This window comes from Ovis aries, chromosome 3 (genome assembly GCF_016772045.2).
Source record: "Ovis aries strain OAR_USU_Benz2616 breed Rambouillet chromosome 3, ARS-UI_Ramb_v3.0, whole genome shotgun sequence".
NCBI classification, from domain to species: Eukaryota; Metazoa; Chordata; class Mammalia; order Artiodactyla; family Bovidae; genus Ovis; species Ovis aries.
The window spans coordinates 217,639,349-217,658,160 of record NC_056056.1 but is presented as its reverse complement, the minus strand read 5'-3'; the positions used below and the strand labels follow the sequence as shown (position 1 = coordinate 217,658,160).

General features: G+C 41.0%; 1 protein-coding gene across 4 annotated transcripts in view; it reads left to right on the top strand.

Annotated features, from left to right (window-relative positions):
* Positions 1 to 18,812, top strand: part of MRTFA (myocardin related transcription factor A) — a 166,464-nt gene that overhangs the window by 58,534 nt on the left and 89,118 nt on the right. The window contains exon 1 of one of the 4 annotated variants that reach the window (XM_027968133.2): positions 1,751 to 2,036. The exons of 2 other annotated variants lie outside the window; for them this stretch is intronic. In XM_027968133.2, the coding sequence (XP_027823934.2) occupies positions 1,991 to 2,036 (46 nt within the window). In that variant the 5' untranslated portion in view covers positions 1,751 to 1,990. Of the gene's footprint in view, positions 1 to 1,750 lie in introns of those variants that run through there. One more of the 4 variants, XM_027968132.3, reaches the window with a different exon arrangement.

Below are 18,812 nucleotides of genomic sequence, written 5' to 3'. Positions count from 1 at the left end.
AAGTTTTTGGATTTCTGTTTTAAAAACTTTTTGTTTAGCTCCTTTCATCCCAAAGTGCAGATGAAATAAATGACTGTGGAGTTGCTGTGATGGTTTATGTTGCTACCAGCACGTGACCGTCAGCACTGTGTCTCTGTGGGGCTGGAATATGGACAGTTGTTGCATTCTGAGAAAAGTTTTGGCAGGAGGGAAATGGCCCTGTGCCCCTCCTACCATCTTCTCTGCTGGAATCTTAAAGTTTGTATTTATTTTCCTGTAAGTACAGAACTGTGAGAACGTGTCTCATTTGAAAAACCCTCACGTAGCAAATTGTCCAGCCCACGTAGGGACACAGGGATGACTCAAGCTGTTCGGGATTCTTTTCCTTTTGTTGGTAACCTCTGCCCAGAGAATTTACCCATTTTTCATAAGACAGTTTGAGAGCTTGGTGGAGAGAAGGGGCCAGTGAGAATGCTTCTCTTCCCAGAGCGTGGCTGCCGCTCCGTTGCCTGTTGAGTCATTCCCACAGCTCTATATAGAGCTTTCCTGGGTTTTCTTTTAAACATGATGTTCTTGGAGTGGGAAAGAAAGGAAGTCTTTTTTCTCTTCCACAAACTCCCCCACCCCAAATCTGCATTGCTCACTCTCTTCTAGTAACAGAGTATTGCCCTCAGTCATTCTGAGACTGTTTTCTCTTTTAAGGCCTCTCAGCACTTTCATTTATCATTTGTGTGACTATGTGAGCATTAAGGCATTTGCTGGGCTTGGTTCCCCCAGTAGGCTTTTAAGATACAGGCTGTCACTTAACCAGAAAAACGGAGGCCTTCTGGTTAACCATACCAAAAATGGATTTCTAGTTTTCAGCTATTTTAAAGTCAATCAGATAAGCTAAAAGACATCTTACTATCCTTATTAAGACTATCAGTAAAATGTGCTGTGAAGGGAATGAATGTTTTTAATTTTGGATAAATGAAAAGTGCTATAATTTGACAGGGTTTTAGTTTCTTTTCGTTTTTGTGATGAAAGGTTAAAATGTCCACATTCGTATTTATTCAGATCTTGCTCTTTGCTAGTGGAAAATGACTTGACATTTCTTTATGAGGAAAGGGAAATTCTTATTTCTGTAACTGTCTTCATATGGGTTTCAAACATCCAGTCAGATCGTAAAGCGTGTTAGAAGAGTCAAATAACATCAGTAAGCTGTCTGTTCACACAGCCCATGTCTTACACAGGCGCAAGTAAGGAGCTCTTTTAAGGGGTTGGCAGATTGAAAAGACAGATTATAGCTCTGGAATGTATTCAGATGACTTTTTGAAACAGATATTTTAATTGGAGAGGGGGTGGAGAAATATTTGTGCTTCTGTAGTTAAATATTCAACTTCCTTAGCCTGTTATCTATAAATATCACAGATGAGAAAGCCATTGGAACGCTTTTTCAGAAAATAACTCACAGGACATATTTATTTGTGTGTATGTGTTTATATATGCCTCATCCCCATCCATTCTCCCACTCGTGGGTCAGTAATCGGGCTCTGTCTTTCATAAGATTGAGTTGTTCCGATTATGTCCTAAACTGCATTAGCAGCAGAGTCCCTTACACTAAGGTTTTCAACAAAACCTCATCTTCTCTTCTTGAAAGAAGAGGAAGACAAAAAAGCAGTTGGTCTGTTTTCTGAAGGTCTCTTTCTGTACCTCTCTTCCCTCCCCCAGAGCCAGACAGCAAGGGGAGGAGCTTGTTACTGCTCTAACCACACTTCATGTGTCTTAACTTGAGTGCTTGTTGGTTTCCTGTCGGCAGTAAATCAGCTCTGTGCCATCTTGACTTGCGTGAAGGGTGGATGAATTGGTAACTGCACTCTGAAGAGGAGTGAGTTCTCACAGTCTGATTTGAACATAAGGTGTGAGACTGAATTTATGAAAGCTTCGGTAGCCTCTGAAGACAACCTCTTCTGTGACTGAGTTTTTTTTTTTCATGATATCTGTGGGCTGTTGTTTCTGAGAAGAATCTGCCATGACGCTACTGGAACCTGAGATGTTAATGATGGCTGTACAGTCCGGTAATTCCCATATTTCCTGCAAATCCTTTTTGCCTTAGGTTTCTTAAAAAACACTGGGCACATTGGCACTAGGGCAGGATGGAGATGAGGAGGAGGGCAGAGGGAGGGTAAATATAAATTGTCCAGTAAATGTACTGCATTTTCAGATTTTTATTGTAAAACGTATTATAATTTTCTCTTGATTGCAAATTCTAGATATTCAGACATAGCTTTGGATTAGATGCTTATCAATCTTAAGACTGCTCAGTGAGGAGACATGGAAGGGAAAGCTACTTGTCTTCTTTAATTAGGTATTTTGTTATTGTAGTGGTGCTGCTTTTAATAGAATTAAATTGTTTTTGCTGTTTTGAACAGTACTGTGTTTAATCACTAATCTATACTCTTTTTTAAATGACTCTGTGAAAGCTTGTCTTAACATTTTTCCTTAGCTATAATTTCTCTTTTGTGGTAAACCTTCTATCTGTATCATCTTTTGGTCCTTTGAGGGATGCTCTTGTTAACATGTATGGTTGGGAATCTTTTAAGTTTTGAAGATGAAGGAAGTTGGAGCAAGGAGGCGGTCAGCAGAAAGAATGCAGGGTTTTTGAGGTTCTTCCTCTTGAAAACAGTTTTCCCAATTCAAAAGTGTCTTTAAAAACATTTTAAAAAATTCCAGTTTGTTTTTAATAATTTCTTTTACTTTCAGTGTCCTTAAATTTGTAAGATATCTAAAAATAGAGAATGTTCTTTGGTTATTTTTAGACTTCGACTAAAATGCAGCCTGTAGTGTTTTCCTGTTTCAGAGACTGTCTTGAAAGATTCATACAAGTGGCATTTGGGGACCTCTTCCCATCCACTGGCCTTTACTCAAAGGAAAATGAGACTCCTTGGTGCTGGCAGAACTGGTCTCACTGCTGTCCTCGGGGAGCACTTAGGTGTTATGCTGCCAGACACAGATATCCGTCTGAAGACCGAATCAGATGCTGTCAGGTTACGCTTGAGGACAGAGTATGGACAAAAAGGAAAGACACCGCTACTGGTTTTATGGATGACCTTGACTGAATCATGTATTAGTGGAGTCTTTCTGTTCATATATGCTGTGCATTCCAAGTCCCTTTCCTTTTCCTCCCACAGATCTGTTGAGCTTTGTGTTCTAAACAAGATTGTGTGCTTATCTGAACGTTTCCCATCTGTCTTTGATGAAACAGTTCCCAGTTAAAGTGACTCAGATTTTCTTACCACTGCTCTGTATCTTCGTTCTCTGCTCTATGTGGGCAAGGGCATATTTTATTTTAGGGTGTACAAGCTAGCCTTTGGACTCTCTCTCCCTTCTTTATTCATCTTGTTACCTACAGATCATCTCAGTCCAGTAACTTCTTAATAAAGGGTAAAAGATTATTTGCTTTCCTCTGAGCTGGGGTCTCACTGTTCTTGCTGAGTAGAGAAAGGGGCTTACTTAGTATTTTCTTGTCTTGCCCAAGAGCCGTTTTTCCAATGACATATGTTGGGTAGGGCTAGCCACCCATCTGTTGGACCAGCTACTTCATAAAACTTTCAAAGGATACTAGTATGTTAGACAAGTGTGGGTGAAATTGACAAGGGTGTTGGATACAGGTAGAATGGAAGGTCTGCAGAGACTAGCATGTATGCGAACCTCTTCCTTTTGTGTATGTTCATAAAAGTAGAGAAACTGGGTATAGAAAGAACTAATAGCAAACTGATATCTCTAGTACTTGTGGTTCCTAAATGTTCTAAAACCTTAGCACCATGTTGCTTTGTGGAATTTTTGCTGTTTTCTTCTGGTGCTCTAGCCATTATATTGGATTGTAATAGTAAATGACAGGCATATCTATGATAGGAAATGAAAAAGCATCTCTTATGAAGTTTTAATTTAAAAAAAAAGGCCTGTCATTTTTTTTTTTTTCTAAAAAAGTAAAGACAAAATTTATACTATCTATGTGGGCTGTGAGTGAGTTTCCCAGGCATGAAGTATTTGGATTGCCATGAATATAGGCTTTATAGGTGAAACTACTGTTTAATGAAATGCTTAAGGTAATAAAAGCAATTTAGACAAGATTCATTATATAAGATTTTTACCCTAAGGTAAACTTTAAGATACTGAATTTTATAGCCAGGGTACACTGTGTATTTATATCAGCTTTCATTTGGTGTTTGGAGCTTGGAGATTTGGGTGAGGCATACTTACGTATGGACGCTCATCCTCCTCACTGCTGGCGGTCTTCTTCTAACCCTTTAAGATCCAGTCTAGCTGCAGTGTTTTTGTGACTCCTCTCTCGATAGAATCAGCCCTTCCTTCTCTTTTTCTGCAGCACCGCCTTTACAGTGTAGACTGATTATCATTTTCCTGTCTGCCTAATTAGATTATTAGCTTCTCAAAAGCAATACAGTATATTCATCTGTGTGTTGGCTCCTGACATGTAGTTTTTTAATTTTAAATGAAGAAATCTGATTTGACATACCTCCCCTAATAAGTAGGTGTAAGCCTTTTAAATCAAGATTTCATCGAAGTGTTTTAAGATCTGTTGTCGTATTAAGACGTGAAGCCTCTAACCGCCATCTGGTATCTTAGCCAGCCCTTGCCCACAGCACGTGAAAGCACAGCTCTCGAAACCGGAGTTCTTTTCGCATCTCAGGATGTGCATCGTGCCCTGTCTGTCAGCCTGTGATGGTGCTGCTAAACCCAGGTGTTCTCATCAAGACACAAGTAGAGGATTAAAGCACCTGTCACCGCTGTGGAACCCTATCTAGATCAGCGTGATGAGAAAGCTAATGATCTGAGATGGACATTTGGGATTTCTGGAGCTAAGACTAAGGGATATTTGGGGTACAGCATTGACTCTGGTGTGTTTTAGAACCAAGGAGTGCTGGGGCTTGGCTCTTGACAAGCTACTGTGTGAGGCTTTGATCAGGCAGGCCCTGTCCCTGCATACAGCCGACACGGTCTCTGTACTAGTTGCAACAGGGGATGGGTGTCTGTGTAGAGAAGAGGACTGAAGCGGTTTCTTGGGTATGTGTGATCGCATGACGTACACCTGATCGTGATGAGGCCCCGTTAGGGAGCCAGTCTGTTTTTTCCATCTCTCTTGTGGGCATATCTGCGCATTCCCACCCACTCACGTGCACACAGACAACACACTCCATCCACACCCTACACCAGCCTCCCCCTCTTGCCTCTGGAAGGATCTGTCTGTCTGCACGTGAGCTGTGTCTGGAAGGACTGTAAGGAGCTGGTAATAGTGAGTGCCTCAGGGAAAAGGGATGGAAGCTGGGAGACTGGGACGGCAGAGACGTTTTGCTCCACAAAACAGCAGAGTCCTCATTTAAGTTCATTATGATTATGTTGTTCAGTTGCTGAGTCGTGTCTGACTCTTTGCAACCCCATGGACTGTAGCACGTCAGGTTCCTCTGTCCTCCGCTATCTCCTGGAGTTTGCGCAGATTCATATCCATTGAGTCAGCGATGCTATCTAACCATCTCATCCTCTGCCGCCCCCTTCTCCTTTTGGGATACCCTGTAATTCTGAAGGAATACACAGAGAACATATTACAAGGGTATATAGAACACATAGGCCCATGGACACAGTGTCCGGCCTGAGAAATGCAGCACGATATACACGGAAGTCCTCTCAGTACCCTGTTCCATTTGTCCCTTAGAAAACTTTTGTTAGTTTGCTTTTAACTTTACGTACCTTCAAACATTTCTGAAAGATGATGCTGTGAAAGTGCTGCACTCAATATGCCAGCAAATTTGGAAAACTCAGCAGTGGCCACAGGACTGGAAAAGGTCAGTTTTCATTCCAATCCCAAAGAAAGGCAGTGCCAAAGAATGCTCAAACTACCACACAATTGCGCTCATCTCACATGCTAGTAAAGTAATGCTCAAAATTCTCCAAGCCAGGCTTCAGCAATATGTGAACCGTGAACTTCCAGATGTCCAAGCTGGTTTTCTAAAAGGCAGAGGAACCAAGATCAAATTGCCAACATCCGCTGGATCATGGAAAAAGCAAGAGAGTTCCAGAAAAACATCTATTTCTGCTTTATTGACTATGCCAAAGCCTTTGACTGTGTGGATCACAATAAACTGTGGAAAATTCTGAAAGAGATGGGAATACCAGACCACCTGACCTGCCTCTTGAGAAATCTGTATGCAGTTCAGGAAGCAACAGTCAGAACTGGACATGGAACAACAGACTGGTTCCAAATAGGAAAAGGAGTACGTCAAGGCTGTATATTGTCACCCTGCTTATTTAACTTATATGCAGAGTACATCATACAAAACGCTGGGCTGGAAGAAGCACAAGCTGGAATCAAGATTGCTGGGAGAAATATCAATCACCTCAGATATGCAGATGACACTGGCCTTATGGCAGAAAGTGAAGAGGAACTAAAAAGCCTCTTGATGAAAGTGAAAGAGGAGAGTGAAAAAGTTGGCTTAAGGCTCAGCATTCAGAAAATGAAGATCATGGCATCTGGTCCCATCACTTCATGGGAAATAGATGGGGAAATAGTGGAAACAGTTCATTTTTTTGGGCTTCAAAATCACTGCAGATGGTGACTGCACCCATGAAATTAAAAGATGCTTGCTCCTTGGAAGAAAAGTTATGACCAACTTAGATAGCATATTAAAAAGCAGAGACATTACTTTGGCAACAAAGGTCCGTCTAGTCAAGGCTATGGTTTTTCCAGTGGTCATGTATGGATGTGAGAGCTGGACCGTGAAGAAAGCTGAGCGCCGAAGAATTGATGCTTTTGAACTGGGTGTTGGAGAAGACGTCTGAGAGTCCCTTGGACTGCAAGGAGATCCAACCAGTCCATCCTAAAGGAGATCAGCCCTGGGATTTCTTTGGAAGGACTGATGCTGAAGCTGAAACTCCAGTACTTTGGCTATCTCATGAGAAGAGTTGACTTGTTGGAAAAGACTCTGGTGTTGGGAGGGATTGGGGGCAGGAGGAGAAGGGGACGACCCAGGATGAGATGGCTGGATGGCATCACCGACTCGATGGATGTGAGTCTGAGGGGTCTGAGTGAACTCCGGGAGTTGGTGATGGACAGGGAGGCCTGGTGTGCTGTGATTCATGGGGTCGCAAAGAGTCGGACACGACTGAGTGACCGAACTGAGAAGTTTTTGTGTGTGTACCGTATACATGTGCTTTAGTTGCTCGGTTGTGTCTGACTCTTTGAAACCCCATGGACTGAAGCCTGCCAGGCTCCTCTGTCCATGGGGATTCTCCAGGCAAGAATCCTGGAATGGGTTGCCATGCCCTCCTCCAGGGGATCTTCCCAACCCAGGGATCGAACCCAGGTTTCCTGCAGTGCAGGCGGAGTCTTTACTGTATGAGTCACCAGGGAAGCATACATGCTACCATATAAAAATGTTTCCTCAGTCCGCTTACTCTCTCTTTCCTTGATTTCTGTACACTTAATTCCTGTGTGTTTATTTAACTTCTAGTTCTCTGATCATTACAGTTTGTCTCTGACCTGTATATTGTATAATAGTGTGGGTTAGGGTGAGAGGAGTAGTAATTCATAAAAATAAAGTTAATCGATGGGCAGACAACTTGTGCCCTTTTTGGTGATACGTTAGTGCTTAAAGGAACCATCTGTTTGGGTTCACATCACTCTGGAGTAAAAAACTCCAGAACCTACAGCAATAATTACCTTTTGACTCTACTAATACTCTAAATATTAGTTCAGGCTTTTAAATATATATATAAATACACATACCTATATAGATAGATTTGTTTATATTCAAGGAATTTTAGAGCTTGAAGGAAACGTTAGGTATTTTTTTTTGTCCTCCCCTTAAGATGAGGAATACTCCAATACTTTAGCCACTTGATGCGAAGAACTGACTCATTTGAAAAGACCCTGATGCTGGGAAAGATTGAAGGCGGGAGGAGAAGGGGAAGACAGAGGATGAGATGGTTGGATGGCATCACTGACTCAATGGACCTGAGTTTGAGTAAACTCTGGAAGTTGGTGATGAACAAGGAGGCCTGATGTGCTGCAGTCCATGGGGTCGCAAAGAGTCAGACACGACTGAGCGCCTGAACTGAACTAAGACGAGGTAATTAGCCGGTTGAGGTTAATTTATTTCCTGTAGTCACATGATTAACTAGTGGCTTACACAGAAGGAAAATTCATTTACCTACTCCCATGTCAGTACTGTTTCTAAAACATACAGAGAAACCATCAGAGACCTTTAATGTAGGAGATTGTTTATAATTTTCCCCAGAGATCTTGGTTTTCTTTGGGTTTTTCCATCGTGGGTTTCCATCACTACTCAGATTAACTCACATTTTAAGAGGTGGCGATAAAATCCAGTGCCTGGGTGTCCACCTCTTGCCCCTGGGAAGTGGAGGCAGATGCTGCAGGCTCTGCGGTACCCTGGTGGACCTCCCTCTTGCCTTGCCTTCTCTGGCCTGGCTGATGATCTCATACCTTGATGGTGATATCAGAAGACAGGTAGGCAGACAGACCGATGCTGTCATCCATATTCTGGACTACATCTTACTGCCCTTTCTCTGGCTTGTTAAATTATCTGAGGTCCCCTTAGAGTTGAGGCCTAGATAAAGGAATTTGAATTCATCTGTGTGTCTCTATCTTTTCTCTTCCCTTTTGTTTCCTTTTGGATGAGGCAGGCTGTCAAGACCATGAACCACAGTTTTAGCTTTATTACAGCTGTGCCAAATTAAATAAAGATGAGTCTCCTACAGTCTTGTTTTTTTTGGAACTTCACTTTTATGATTACTACATGCATTATTTTTGAAAGGATTTTCTTTATACTAACAAGGGGGGAAAAATTAAAAACCTCCCGCTCTGCCATCAACAACAAAAAACAACATTCTCTGCCTTGCTCTCACCAAGCCAAAGGGCAGTGTCAGGCTGAGCTCATGTTGTTAGGGGCTGGGGCACACTTAATCTCAGGGCAGGCACGTAAGTGGGGTGGCGGCAGCAGTCTGGTGCAGTCTGAGTACAGAGGGCCTTGAAAAGAGGTGTCTGTGGCAGTTACATAGTGAAAATAAACTCAGCAGTGAAATTTTTATAGTGTGTCATAATTTTAAAGTGTTTTTATATATAATATCTTATTTGATCGTCTCAACAACTTTGGGGTATCTGTATCTTCTCGTTTGTAGAGTAGAACACTGAGGCTCAGAGAGGCTTCAGGGCACACAGTAAGAGATGGAAAATACGTTTAAATTTAGGTGTTTTACTTGAAACACTGCTCGCTTATGTGTTCCATGTAAAATGAAAGTCAGATTGTGTCCCTGCTCACTGAGAACCTGCCCCGGGTTCTCAGTCACAGACGCAGCCCCCGTCCTTATAGTGCCTTCAAGCCCCGGCCCTGTTCCTCTCAGGCTGCCCTCTGCCTCCTCTTCCCTTGCCGCTGCTGGCCCAGCCGTGCCAGCCTCACTTGTCCCTGCAGACCTTGGGCAGTGCTCCTGTTTCAGGGCTTGCCTGCTGGCTATTCTTCCTGCTCGCAACACTCTCGGCTGGGTAGCCTCATGGTCTGCTCCCTCACCTCCTTCGTAACTCTTTTCCATGTCACTTTCTTAGTTAGGCCTTCCCTGACTACCCTGTTTTTAAACATTCTGCTTTTATTTGTCTTCATACTGCTTGCCATCTGATAGAATACAGTCATCCCTTGGTGGGGATCGGTTCCAGCCCACCCCCACCCCCAGTACTAAAACCCATGGATGTGCAAGTCCCTCGTATAAGATGGTAGGGTATTTGCATGTAACCTGTACACATTTCGAATCATGTCTGGATTACTTACAATACCTAACGCGAGGGTAATGCTATATAAAGAGTTGCCTGCGCCACAAATTAAAGTTTTGGTTTTGGGGGCTTTCTGAATTTTTTTTTCCCTGAATATTTTTGTTCTGTGTGCAGCTGAAGCTGTGGACGCGGAGCCTGTGGATATGGAGGCCTGACTAATGTGATTTGTTTATTCGTTTGTTGGATACTGCTGTCTTTCCCTACTAGAAAACAATACCTCAAAGTAGAGGATTTTTCTGTCTTGTTTCCTACTGTGTTTTCAGTACCTATAAAGGTACCCATTGCATAGGACGCACTCAATAATTCTTGAATAAATGATTTACCGAAAACTTTGAAATATGTTTTAGGCAAGTATGTTCCTGAAAACCTGTCTTCCAGGTATCCTGTGTAGCATGCACTGCAGTAGCTGGCATGGTGGTTTTCAGAATGTGCTCTCGGGACCTCTGGGCACACCTGAGACCTCTTCAGTGGATGTGAGCTGGAAGCTGTTTACATACTTAGGTGTGAGCGCCCAGTCGCTTCAGTCACGTCCAACTCTTTGCGACCCCATTGACCGTAGTCCGCCAGGCTCCTCTGTCCATGAAATTTCCCAGGCAAGAATACTGGAGTGGGTTGCCATGCCCTCCTCCAGGGAGTCTTCCTGACCCAGGGATCGAACCTGAGTCTTCTGGACTTCCTGCACTTCAGGTGGATTCTTCACCGCTGAGCCGCTGGGGGGTGGGGGGGGGGCATGCATGTTTATACTTACGTGTTATTTGCCTTTTTCACTCTGGGTGTCTCCTGAGTGTGGTGTGTGGTTTTCCAGACGTGCATGGTGGTATGATGATATCCCAGCAGCTTGAATGCAGTATCAGGGATGAGCATTCAGCTGTCTTAGTTGTATGTTAAAGAGATTTGCAAGAATAAATGATAAAATGATACTTTTTGCTATTATTTTTTATTTTGGAAAGTGTATTTTTTCATAAAAATATGTTAACATGTAGTGGGTTTATTGCTATTTTTAAAGAATAAATATTTTTAAATGTTTTCAGTTTTAACTCATATGATAAGTAGTAATAGATGTAACTCATATACACAAAGGCTCTTCAAAATTGTCAGTAACTGTAAGAAAAGAGTCCTGATGTCAAAAAGGTTGAGGATAGTATAGTTTATTTTATTTTATTTTTATTTTTATTTTTTTTGATAGTATAGTTTTTAAGAGCATAGACTTTGAAATCCAAGTTGTCTCTTATTTTAAGCTCTGCTAGCTGTGTGACCTTGGGCAAATTGCTTAACCTCTCTGTGCCTGTTGCTGGCTGCATCTGTTTTTATTTTTTAATGCTAATAGTATTAGCACCAACCCCAGGAAGTTGTTGTAAGTATTAAATGATTTAACATGTGTAAAATACTTCTAACAATTCTTGGTATATAATAAATGCTATATTTTTTTTGATGTTATTGTGGTTGTTTTTCTGTTGTTGGGATTTTGAATACTATTAGATGCAGGTAGTTTATTTCTTCCTGGATATTCTGACAACTTGTCACAAGTTGTCACTTGATATTTGACAACTCATAAATTTAAAAAAAAAACACCTTCTTTAACCTTGAAATACTTCAGGAAATTTGTTCTAAACATATTTTAAAAGATATGTAAAGATATGTAAGATTTATATATAAGGATGCTCATAGCAGTATTCTTTATAATAGAAAAAACAAAAACAGAAGCAACCTACACTTGAGCAGTAGAGTACTGGGTAAATAACTTACGATACAGTCACATAATCGGTACTAATACACTCATAGGTTTTTTAAAAGATGTGAGAAAATGTTTGCCATTTATATGGCTGTAGAGTTGATATACCTCAGAATATTAATAGCTGTCCCTGGTTAAGTGGGATTTCTTTCTTCTTTGTTTTCCTATATCTTAAGCATATATTTCTGTTGTGTATTAAAATAAAGCTCATATTAAATAGCATGTGCACGTAGGTAGTTGAGGGAGGCAGAAGATGGCTGGATGTACAGTGTCTTGGATCAGGAGCTTGTCTTGTTGATTCGGGACCTCTGTCTTCAAAGCAGTCCACCTACCAAACGGTGAATGTTAAAGAGGCACTCCATCCCACTAGGCTGTTCTGTCTGACCAGTCTAGTTTGTATAAATTGCTTTTATATCTTTTGCCTTTGTTTCTGCTTTGTAAGATTTATTGAAATTTATCTTCAGTGTTTGTTATTCTTGCCAGAGCTGTAGATTCTTTGCATATGAACTTACAATTCGCTGAACCTTTCCGAAGTTTTGATGGCCTACAAAACACACTAATTTTTTTCTGGTTTTTTTTTTGATGGGTAAGAAAACTGAGTTCTCTTAGGCATAAAATAATGGTGGTGATATAAAATGTTTTAACCATGTGAAAGTACATTTCTGTAATATACTTTCTTTGACTTTAGGGTAGGTGTGAGGATCCTCTTAACAATCCGTCTACTCCTTGTCCGAAAGCTCAAACTCATATTGCCTCATCTTTGCTTTGTAGATAGGAACTGAAGTACTTATGCTGAAGAATTGAGTGTTAATTAAGTTGACCTTGATTTTCTTAGGAGAAACATTTAGACTATATTCCTCAAATCAGTGCCATAAGACTAATTGATAAAATATTTGGCTGTGTAGAGTATTGAAAATTTATGGTGTGAACATTAATTAGGCTATCCAAACAGATGCTGCAACCTTGCTAGCACTTCTAACACCTTGCTGCTCAAAGTGTGTTCCAAGAACCTGTATCATCTGGGAACTTGTTAGGAATACAGTCTCAGGCTCCACCTCAGACGGGTATTCAGAGTTTTTATTTTCACAAGATCCTCAGGTGCATATTAAAGTTGAGGAGTGTTGTTCCAACAGATACTTTATTTTTATTGACTTTGTTTTGGAGGTGAACAGGTGAAAGAGAAAAACAATCTGTTTTTTTTTTTTTTTTTTAAAAGAAGTAAACCATTGATACATAAAATACCCTGAACAGCTCTCCAGAGAATCATGGAAAGTGAAAAACCTAATCCCAGAAGGTTACATATGTGAATCCATTTGTATAACATTCTTGAAATGGCAGAATTATAGAGAACAGATAGATGGCCGTCAGGAGCTTAGATAGGGTGATGCTGATGTGGTTTAGTCGCTAAGTTTTGTCCATTTCTTGTGACCCCGTGGACTGTATAGCCTGCCAGACTCCTCTGTCCCTGATCCTGGAGTGGGTTGCCATTTCCTTCTCCAGGGAATCTTCCCCACCCAGAGACTGAACCTGTGTCTCCTGCATTGCAGGCAGACTCTTTACATACTGAGCCACCAGGGAAGCAGGGGAGATGCTGGGAGGAAAGTGACTGTGGCCATCGAGAGTCGCCATGGAGGCCCTCACAGTGATGGGATTTTCTGTATCCCGACTGTAGCAGTGTCAGTATCCTGGTTGTAATGTTGCAGTATAGTTTTGCGAGCTATTAACCTCGAGGGGAACTGGGTGAAGGATAAACTGATCTCTAAATTATTTCTTACAAATGGGTGGGAATGTAGTATCATCTTTAAAAAAAAGTTTAAGATAACTCAGTTTGACATCTTTTTAAATTGAACAGAATTACCGTATAACCTAAAAATTCTCCTCCTAGGTATATACCTGAGAAAATTGAGAACATTGCTCCACACAAAAACTCATCCATAAGCATTCGTAGCAACCTTAGGCCACAGGGCTAAGGAGGAGAGTTTGGAGGAAAGTGGATGCATGTGTGTGTATGATTGAGTCCCTTCACTGTTCACCTGAAACTGTCACAGCATTGTTAATTGGCTGTACCCAATACAAAATAAAAAGTTACCAAAAAAAAAAAAAGCCCCAAGTGGAAACAACTCAAACGTCTGTCACTTAATGAATGGATGAACAAAATGTAGTATATCCTTCCAAAGAAAAGGAATGAAATACTAATGGATGAACCTTGAAAACATTCCAAGTGAAAGAAGACAGGCACAGAGGCCACATGTTATTTAACTCCATTTATGTGAAATGTCCAGCATAGGCAAATCCAGAGATAAATTGGTCGTTGCCAGGGCCTGGTAGTGGGGGATGGGACAGTGACGAGGAATGACGGGTAATAGATGTGGATTTCTTAGGGGCAATGAAGATATCCTGGAACCAGCTAGTGGTGCTGGTTGTACAACTACAGGAATATATAAAAACCTGCTGAGTTTTACTCCTTGAGTGAATTGAATAGTATGTGAATTATATCACAATTAAAAAGTCAGTCTGAGAACAAATTGCAGATTTCTCTAGAGTGACGTAATTGTTACACACATTTCTGACCTTTTCCTATTTTAGAATATCTGAATTAAATGCTTTTGTCCTAAATTTCCTGTCTATATTGGGATGTCATAGTCAAAGCTATGGTTTTTTCCAGTGGTCATGTGTGGATATGAGAGTTGGACTAGAAAGAAAGCTAAGCTTTGAAGAATTGATGCTTTTGAAAAGACTCTTGAGAGTCCCTTGGACTGTAAGATCAAACCAGTCAGTCCTAAAGGAAATCAGTCCTGAATATTCATTGGAAGGACTGTTGCTTAAGCTGAAACTTCAATACTTTGGCCACCTGATGTGAAGAACTGACTCATTGGAAAAGACCCCAATGCTGAGAAAGACTGGAGGCAGGAGGAGAAGCGGATGACAGAGAATGAGGTGGTTGGATGGCATCATCGACTGGATGGACATGAGTTTGAGCAAGCTCTGGGAATTCGTGATGGACAGGGAAGCCTGGCATGCTGCAGTCCATGGGGTCACAAAGAGCTGGACACGACTGAGCGACTGAATTGGACTGATATTAGGATGAACTTTCCCCCACATTTTATCCTTCATACAAGGCCTAACTTTTGCCTAGAAGCTTCCCTCTTTTTAATAGTGATTCTTGTACTTGTTTACAAGGATTAGAAAGGATGCTATTTTGAATTGCAGTGTAGCAAGATTTCAGACTCTACACCCATGGCTGAAACCAGTGTCCTGTGTTTGAAACTAAGGAAAAAAGAGTTGGACAGGACTTGGTGACTGTACAGCAACTAGACTGACAGATAGCTTATCAGTTGTTGCCTGGGACTAGAAAGAGAAGATAACTACAAAAGAACATAGGAGAACTTTGGGGAGCGCGGCAAGGGGAGATGTCAAATTTCTTGATTGTCATAGTGGTTATGCAGGTGTATACATTTGTCAAAAGGCATTGAACTTGTGTGCTTAAAATTCGGGAGCCTATTGTATCTAGATTAAACTTCAATAACATTGATTTCAGAAACTTGTAACATTATCTTTGATTGTTTAAAGCTTAAAGTCACATTTACATTAAAACTCTTTTTTAATACAGGCTAACACGGTTCCTCTGCCTTTTCTAAAACCAGCTTGAACATCAGGAAGTTCATGGTTCACATATTGCTGAAGCCTGGCTTGGAGAATTTTAAGCATTACTTCACTAACGTGTGAGATGAGTGCAATTGTGCAGTAGTTTGAGCATTCTTTGGCATTGCCTTTCTTTGGGATTGGAATGAAAACTGACCTTTTCCAGTCCTGTGGTCACTGCTGAGTTTTCCAAATTTGCTGGCATATTGAGTGCAGCACTTTCACAGCATCATCTTCCAGGATTTGAAATAGCTCCACTGGAATTCCATCACCTCCACTAGCTTTGTTCATAGTGATGCTTTCTAAGGCCCACTTCACATTCCAGGATGTCTGGCTCTAGGTGAGTGATCACACCATCGTGATTATCTTGGTCGTGAAGATCTTTTTTGTATAGTTCTTCTGTGTATTCTTGCCACCTCTTCTTAATATCTTCTGCTTCTGTTAGGTCCAGACCATTTCTGTCCTTTATCGAGCCCATCTTTGCATGAAATGTTCCCTTGGTATCTCTAATTTTCTTGAAGAGATCTCTAGTCTTTCCCATTCTGTTGTTTTCCTCTATTTCTTTGCATTGATCGCTGAAGAAGGCTTTCTTATCTCTTCTTGCTTTTCTTTGGAACTCTGCATTCAGATGCTTATATCTTTTCTCCTTTGCTTTTTGCTTCTCTTCTCTTCATATATGGATGTGAAAGTTGGACTGTGAAGAAAGCTGAGCGCCGAAGAATTGATGCTTTTGTACTGGGTGTTGGAGAAGACTCTTAGTCCCTTGGACTGCAAGGAGATCCAACCAGTCCATTCTAAAGGAGATCAGCCCTGGGATTTCTTTTGGAAGGAATGATGCTGAAGCTGAAACTCCAATACTTTGGCCACCTCATGAGAAGAGTTGACTCATTAGAAAAGACTCTGATGCTGGGAGGGATTGGGGGCAGGAGGAGAAGGGGACGACCCAGGATGAGATGGCTGGATGGCATCACTGACTCGATGGACAAGAGTTTGGGTGAACTCCGGGAGTTGGTGATGGACAGGGAGGCCTGGTGTGCTGTAATTCATGGGGTTGCAAAGAGTTGGACACGACTGAGCGACTGAACTGAACTGAACAGTTGTTAAAAAAAATTAACTTGGGGACTCTGACTTCTGTTGCTAACATTTATCTCCCTTTTCCATCTAGTCAGTTTACACAGTGAAATTAGATTGATCATTTTCGTTCAGACCATGCTCTTGTGCTTTTGAACTTGCATGATTCTGTTGCTCTGCTTTTCAACACCTACGAGTGGGTGTGATTATTCTAAAAAAAATTTTTTTTAAGTTTATGGAACATTGTATTGGCTATTGTTGCATTTTTCCTTTTATGTACAACAGAAAAATGTTCCATTGGCTATAACAAATCAGGTTGATTGCCTTTCACCTTCATACACTCTGGACTGCCCTGGGCTAATTGGGGCACCAGGAGGTTGGAGTTAAAATTACTCTTGGAGGAAGTAAGCCAAAAGGAGAAAAGGAGGCAGCACTGCTAGGTAGCGCTTAAAACAGGTGAAACACAGCAAAACCCCAAGTATGAACTTCTCTCCCATCCCCATCACCTCTTTCTCGCCGATCTCTTATCAGCAAGTGTGCCTTATTCCACAGAAACCTCCAAGGTGTGAGAACCGTTGTGGAAGACAGTCTCTAAGTTAGCAAAAGCATCCCTGTACGTGGTTCCTGAGCTTTTTCCCTAAGGTTTTCTTCCCTCACTCTCACTCTCTTCTTCAGCCTGACCATGCCCAAACCCAGTGCTAGAGTATTTCCCCATTTAAAATTTTCCACAGGTGAAGGGATTTTTAAATTACTTTTACCCTTTAGCATAGGCAAGACAGCCTTATATTTTAAAAACATCTAGTAGAGGTCAGAAATTATATTCAGTATCTTATGATAACCTGTAATGGAAAATAATCTGAAAATGTATATGTAAAACTGAATCGCTTTGCTGTAGACCTGAAACCAACACTTATTGTAAATCAGCTATACTTCAGTAAGAAACCCATTAGTATGTTACCATAAATAACATGTTTTAAGAAAAATAGCTGTATTTTCTAAAATAAAAATTAGTAAGATAGTGTCATTGTTTTACATTTTTGCAAACATCCCATATGTGGCTTGATAGAAGAAAGGAAAAAACAAAACAAAACTACTAGAGACCACACAGGAAAATACAACAAACCACTGAATATAAGAAACACATTTATAGAGTATGGAATTCTACATAGATTTTGTAAAAAAAAAACTCCAGCAAAAATATAGAAATATATTTAAAATAATAGTACCTAATGCTTACATGGGATTTCCCACGTGCCAGACGGTGTTCCAAGTTCCTTACGTGTATTAAATAACTCTTGCAACAACTGTATGAAATGGGATCTCTTATTATCCCACTTTACAGATGACGAAATTGAGGGTTAAAGTAGATAAGGAATCTTTCCGCACGCCTGGTAAGTGGTATAGCTACTGCTGCACGCAGCTGGCCTGGCTTCAGAACCCGTGCTCTTTACCACCACATTGTATTGTCTCCATGTGAACGTTTATGCCACAGTGTTCTGTGTTACCTCTTGACAGGCTGTCCGGCTTGTCTTGGTTCCTTGTCCTGTTCTTCCATTACACAGCCTACCTGTCTTTTTTACCGTCTTCCCTCCCTCTTTATCCTCCACTCCCCCACCCTAAGCACAGTGTGACATAATTGTTAAACACGTTTCTGACCTTTTCCTCTTTTTGAATATCTGAATTAAATGCTCTTGTCCTAAATCTTCTCTCTACATCAGGATCACCTTTTCCCCCTACATTTAACCCTTCATACAAGCCCTAGCCTTTGCCTTGAAGCTTCCCTCTTTTTAACAGTGTTTCTTGTACCTGTTCATGAGGATTAGAAAGGATGCTATTTTGAATTGCAGTGTAGCAAGATTTCAAACTCTGCACCCATGGCCAAAACCAGCGTCATATGTTTGAAACTAAGCAAAACCTCTTGAATGTCTTGCCATAAACGTGCATTAGAAATTTTTTCCGATGTAGCAAATGGTTTCTGTGAGTAGGAAATAAATTTAAACCTGTATATCTTTAGAGTGGAAACATTTTCCATGTGAAGGTCCTTGCTAACTCTGGTAAGAAAAAAGGTCCCTTATCTCTTTCCCCCTTTTCTTCTGAACTCTGTAGTACAGAGCTTTCAGAACGTCTTGACAGCTGGGTTTTATATCTGCTAAGTCAGTCCATGAGATGTTTGCAAATAATCTTCCATTAGTTTTATGCTAAAGATCCCCTTGCAGCTTGGCTTTTAGTCAGCTGACTCAGTGTTACTGAATTTATTATATTGAATCTCAACTGAGGTGGTTAGTACGAATGTTTTTAGAAAGTCTTGATAAATTTGAAGGAAAAAGTTATTTTTTGATGTACTCTTTGGATTTCCTAGGCGGTACGTGAAAAGTGTCTGAGAATCTAGAAAACCATGTGGCCCCCTGCGTAGGGTCATGTGCTAGCTTAAATAGTTTAGCAGAAGAGCCTAGATGCCCAGTTCTGAAGTCCGTATTTGTACTCACGCAGTAGTAGGCGAGTCTCTCAGTGTGCGCGGCTCATTTTATCTTCCCCGTCTGCTGCTCCTGTGGC